The 5,885-nt window shown below is 48.1% G+C and overlaps 1 protein-coding gene across 2 annotated transcripts; it reads left to right on the top strand.

Annotated features, from left to right (window-relative positions):
• Positions 1 to 13: 13 nt before the first annotated feature.
• On the top strand, positions 14 to 5,553 carry LOC105302355 (nucleoside diphosphate kinase 6). Of its 2 annotated transcripts, XM_023520580.1 has the most exons (5): positions 14 to 238; positions 3,302 to 3,591; positions 4,150 to 4,189; positions 4,513 to 4,673; positions 4,951 to 5,553. In XM_023520580.1, exons 3-5 carry the CDS (start codon positions 4,182 to 4,184, stop codon positions 5,115 to 5,117), a joined length of 336 nt encoding a protein of 111 aa, XP_023376348.1. In that variant the 5' UTR covers positions 14 to 238; positions 3,302 to 3,591; positions 4,150 to 4,181; the 3' UTR covers positions 5,118 to 5,553. The 2 variants fall into 2 exon arrangements, with proteins under 2 accessions (XP_023376348.1, XP_011373665.2); XM_011375363.2 differs by lacking the exon at positions 14 to 238 and having other exon boundaries at positions 1,701 to 3,591.
• The last annotated feature ends 332 nt before the right edge of the window (positions 5,554 to 5,885 follow it).

Here is a 5,885-nt window from a genome sequence, read left to right as displayed (position 1 = left end):
CCTTAGTGTAAAGTTCAAACAAAACCAATTTGTCCTAATGATTATAGACCAGAGGCTCAGTTAATCATGTCCTAAAGCTCAGCGATTTAAGGAGCCGGCATACAGAGGACGAGGACGGGGAGAAAAAGCAAACGAGTCAAAAAACCTTTATTTGGGAAAAACCAGCTTGAATCAGGAGAAAAAACTATATTAAAGAAATGAAGTTTGTGTGCAGTTACAAGCTATAGGGTAAGAAGAGGTGGGTGTCCTTGAATCGGGTCCTGTCTTCCGACCCACGATGAACAAACTCGAGTCCTGGCTCCAGCGGGTCCTCATGGTTCTTTTGGCCAGCCTGAGTCTCTTGTTCTTTCGCACGGTCCTTTTGACGAATTTTCGCTTTTGGGGTGTTTATCCAGGCTGTTCATCAGCAGATTCTGAGCAACAAGTTCCTTATTGTACGCACGAGAGAACTTCTGTGGAGGAAAGAAGATTGCCGGAGCTTTTACCAGGAGCATGAAGGTAGGATCAACGGCCTTCTGATCCCAGGCGGTGTCCAAGGGGGACTTTACCTGGACACGCCGGCAGGCTCTCTGCTACCAACTGTAAAATTGTAGCCAGTCCTCTAAAGTCTCAGTTTATACAGAAACTTTTCATGATTATCAGGGTTTTGGTTTTGTTTTGTTTAATATTTTCTAGGAAGGTTGTTACCTTACAGTCCCAACCAGAAACTTAGTTTTACGTCCTGATAATATCAGTGGTTAACATTGCCTCAGTGTTTACTCTGTCAGACATTGTTCTAATGCACACGATTTCATTTAATTCTCCCACCAGTTCTATGAGGTAGGTTTTATCAAGTCCCCAGTATAATGATTAGGAAACTGAGTTAAGGAAGTTAATGACTCAGCCAAAACTGCACAGGTCGTAAGGGGCAGAACCTGGATTCAGACCCACGTATGTCAGACTCCACGGTCCTTGTTCTCGTCTCTGAAACGGTTTTTATTATTCCAAGTTAGGAGGCAGAAGTACAAAAAGTTCTCGTGGGCACCAGTTCTTAATGAGGGTCCTCTTTCTTTGCAGGGCGTTTTTTCTATCAGCGGCTGGTGGAGTTCATGGCCAGGTACTTCTCATTTTGGTTCTGGCATCTTTACCTTCTGAGACATGTCTCTCCTGGCCCCTGAATGGACTTGTTCATTTCATTTGTCACCCTTTAAAGTTGTAAGCAGTGTCTGTAGAGGAGTATTGCTGAAAGCTGCCTAGCAACAATGCTGATCCCTGTGGCTTTCTTGTACATCATCACCTTCTGTTTGAATCAGCATTGGCACTCAGCTAGAAAGGCAAGGAAACTCTCAGGATGTACAGTGTGCCTTTATTCGTGCCTGCTCACGGCATGCCCTCCCGGACCTGATAGCCAGATCCTGACGTGAGCTCCTTTCATTCACAGTGGACCAATCCGAGCCTACATCCTCGCCCACAAGGATGCCATCCAGCTCTGGAGGACACTGATGGGACCCACTAGAGTGTTTCGAGCACGGCACGTGGCTCCGGATTCAATTCGTGGGAGTTTCGGCCTCACCGACACCCGCAACACCACCCATGGCTCCGGTGAGTCTGCCTCCCATGTCCACAACCACAAAAAAAGGGAGGATGGTTTGGGGTGGGTGGGCAGGCCGTACAGTGGAGTTGAGAGTCAGGTCCTTCCGGTGAGCTTTTTTCCCTCAGCTGACTGGGCCCTTTTCTGGAGGGTCTGGGGAAGAATCCACTCCCAAAAGTCATTCAGGTTGTTGGCAGAATTCCTGTGCTTATGGGACTGAGGTCCCCATGTCCTTGCCTTTAGGTGGGGACCACTCAGTCTCTCCTGACCACTCACATTCCTCATCAGAAGGCCCACTCCATCTTCAAGACAGCAACTGTGCGTCAAATGCTCCTTTCGCTCCCAGATAAAACTCTTTTAAAGAGCTCGTGTGATTAATTAGACCCACCTGGATAATGTTCCTTTTGATTAAAGAAAGTCAACTGATAGCAACCGTAATTACACCTGCAAAATCCCTTTCGTCATGTACTATAACATAATGATATTGCATTCTATCCACATTCCTGGAGACCAGAGTAGGAATCTCCATGGGGCTGGGTGAGGGTCTCTTCGACATTCTCCCTGCAATAGTTTGATAAGTACTAGCTGAACAGCACTGCTAAGCCCACTGTGGTGCAAAGGAAGACCAGAGCCACCAGGAATGGTGGCCTACAAGTGTTGGGACTGGGCCAGGCCTCAAATGGAAGGTGGGCTTAGATTAGTGCACAACAGGCAGGTAGGTGTTCCACATAAGGGAGACGCTGAAGCAGGAAGGTGTGTGGTGGGGCTGAGGGCCACAGGTGGGCTGGGCTGATGGGACAAGAATTGGAAGTGGTGGATGGCAAGAAAGTGCAGCCTTGAGCACTGGACCAAAGTAGTTGCACTTCATTCCATGAATAATAAGAACCACTCTAAACCCTCTGAGCGGAGTGGACCTATCAGTTATGTTGTGTTTAATTTATCAGGTGTGATGACGGTTTGGAGAGAGCGGGAGAAACTGAAGGCAGGACCGCTCTCAAGAGACTTTTATGATGGTAGGTCCTGTAGGCTGGAGCTCAAGGGAGTGGAGGGGCAGACACAGCACTTCCTGTCCCCTGCCCCCTCCACCCAAGGTTCGTGCTCTGGTTGTGTGGCTGCAGGTTTTCACCTCACTCTGAAACTGGAGGGCAGACAAGTCCAGGGCTCATACGACCTGCACTGCTCAGCCAAAAGACCGACACAGGAGTTGAGCGAAATAGAATAAGTGTTTATTAGAGAATCACAAGTCCCAGAGACACAGGCCTGGCTCCCCAAGTATCTCAGAAATACAGATTATATAGGGAAAAAAAAATCAGTAGTCATGGAAACTAAGGGAGCTGGGGTCGTGGGTGCTGCTGATTGGACGACTAACGGGAGCTGAGGTAGTTGATCATTGTGTCTGATTCTGGAATCAGCCATGGCGCCATCCTGTCTGATCCTGTGACCTTCTGCCTCGATGGGGCTGGGGCTGAAACACATCTAAAGTCGAGATGTTATCCTTAGTGTAAAGTTCAAACAAAACCAATTTGTCCTAATGATTATAAACCAGAGGCTCAGTTAATCATGTCCTAAAGCTCAGCGATTTAAGGAGCCGGCATACAGAGGACAAGGACGGGGAGAAAAAGCAAACAAGTCAAAAAACCTTTATTTGCGAAAAACCAGCTTGAATCAGGAAAAAAACTATATTAAAGAAATGAAGTTTGTGTGCAGTTACAAGCTATAGGGTAAGAAGAGGTGGCGCCCGCAATATGGGAGTCCTTGAATCGGGTCCTTCTTCATCTCCACCTTGTCTTCCGACCCACGATGAACAAACTCGAGTCCTGGCTGCAGCGGGTCCTCATGGTTCTTTTGGCCAGCCTGAGTCTCTTGTTCTTTCGCACGGTCCTTTTGACGAATTTTCGCTTTTGGGGTGTTTATCCAGGCTGTTCATCAGCAGATTCTGAGCAACAAGTTCCTTATTGTACGCACGAGAGAACTTCTGTGGAGGAAAGAAGATTGCCGGAGCTTTTACCAGGAGCATGAAGGTAGGATCAACGGCCTTCTGATCCCAGGCGGTGTCCAAGGGGGACTTTACCTGGACACGCCGGCAGGCTCTCTGCTACCAACTGTAAAATTGTAGCCAGTCCTCTAAAGTCTCAGTTTATACAGAAACTTTTCATGATTATCAGGGTTTTGGTTTTGTTTTGTTTAATATTTTCTAGGAAGGTTGTTACCTTACAGTCCCAACCAGAAACTTAGTTTTACGTCCTGATAATATCAGTGGTTACCATTGCCTCAGTGTTTACTCTGTCAGACATTGTTCTAATGCACACGATTTCATTTAATTCTCCCACCAGTTCTGTGAGGTAGGTTTTATCATGTCCCCAGTATAATGATCAGGAAACTGAGTTAAGGAAGTTAATGACTCAGCCAAAACTGCACAGGTTGTAAGTGGCAGAACCTGGATTCAGACCCACGTATGTCAGACTCCACGGTCCTTGTTCTCTTCTCTGAAACGGTTTTTATTATTCCAAGTTAGGAGGCAGAAGTGCAAAAAGTTCTCGTGGGCACCAGTTCTTAATGAGGGTCCTCTTTCTTTGCAGGGCGTTTTTTCTATCAGCGGCTGGTGGAGTTCATGGCCAGGTACTTCTAATTTTGGTTCTGGCATCTTTACCTTCTGAGACATGTCTCTCCTGGCCCCTGAATGGACTTGTTCATTTCATTTGTCACCCTTTAAAGTTGTAAGCAGTGTCTGTAGAGGAGTATTGCTGAAAGCTGCCTAGCAACAATGCTGATCCCTGTGGCTTTCTTGTACATCATCACCTTCTGTTTCAATCAGCATTGGCACTCAGCTAGAAAGGCAAGGAAACCCTCAGGATGTACAGTGTGCCTTTATTCGTGCCTGCTCACGGCATGCCCTCCGGACCTGATAGCCAGATCCTGACGTGAGCTCCTTTCATTCACAGTGGACCAATCCGAGCCTACATCCTCGCCCACAAGGATGCCATCCAGCTCTGGAGGACACTGATGGGACCCACTAGAGTGTTTCGAGCACGGCACGTGGCTCCGGATTCCATTCGTGGGAGTTTCGGCCTCACCGACACCCGCAACACCACCCATGGTTCCGGTGAGTCTGCCTCCCATGTCCACAACCACAAAAAAAAGGAGGATGGTTTGGGGTGGGTGGGCAGGCCGTACAGTGGAGTTGAGAGTCAGGTCCTTCCGGTGAGCTTTTTTCCCAACTGTGTTTCTGGCCCTTCATGGCTGCCTCAGCAGGTGTAGCCCCAGAACTGAGGCGGGCAGGAGGAGTAGAAGCTCAGATTTCTGAAGCTGATTCTGCCTGCCTCTTGCCTCTGTTCTGCACCCCTATGAGAATCCCTTCTCTTTCTTAACTCCTCTTATAGACTCTGTGGTTTCGGCCAGTAGAGAGATTGCAGCCTTCTTCCCTGACTTCAGTGAACAGCGCTGGTATGAGGAAGAGGAGCCCCAGTTGCGCTGTGGCCCCGTGCACTACAGTCCGGAGGGAGGCATCCACTGTGCAGCCAGAACAGGAGGCCCGGGACCAGCCTGACGCAGGTCTGTCTGTGAAGACTGGTGGCATTGCCCAGCCTTTTCTCTTGCCTTGTGGTCCAGAGACTTCTCCAAGGACCAGAGAGGCCTGGGGCCCATGGCACCATCTCTGCTAGGCACGGCCACCCACCTGAGGCCCTAGTTCCTCACTGCTACTACCTCTAGAATCTAACTCTCTACCTCTTCTCTGGAATGTTCATGGGTGGTTCAAAGGAATGATGGCTGCTCTTTTTTCTGAAAACTAATCGCCCTTTTTCAAGGAGGAGCTAGCCTAAATGACTTACCTGAAAAATGCAGTTACTGTATAAGTAATATTTAGCCTGTCTTCCTCAATACAAGTCAGTATTCTACTGAATCCTCGAGGCTGGGAAGACTACTCTCTCTAGGTGCCTTCTCTCTGTTCTTAACTGGAGTAATTAAACATGTCTTGAAGCCAAGTTTCTCTCTATGCTAAGTGGAGAGAATTGTGCAGCAGTATCCCAGGAGGTTCACACACACAGTGTGCAGCTTATGTCATGCATAAAGGCACCCAGTGACAGAGCTGAGTGTGGGCTCAAATCCATGCTGTGCACCTGGCACAAGGCTGCATCCTGGAGGAAGGGTCACCTTTTATTTGAACAAAGGTGAGTCTGTATGACTCACTTTTTTTCTGATTTGCACAAAGCCACTAAAGGTAGCCATGTCTCTGTTGTAGCTGAGGATGACAGTTATCTATTGCTGCATGAAGAATCGAATCAAACTTTAGTGGCTGGATTATGCTCTGGGAACA

Source organism: Pteropus vampyrus, unplaced genomic scaffold (assembly GCF_000151845.1).
Source record: "Pteropus vampyrus isolate Shadow unplaced genomic scaffold, Pvam_2.0 Scaffold271, whole genome shotgun sequence".
Classification (NCBI taxonomy): domain Eukaryota; kingdom Metazoa; phylum Chordata; class Mammalia; order Chiroptera; family Pteropodidae; genus Pteropus; species Pteropus vampyrus.
The sequence above is the reverse complement of the archived record's forward strand: the minus strand, read 5'-3'. Positions and strand labels throughout refer to the sequence as shown.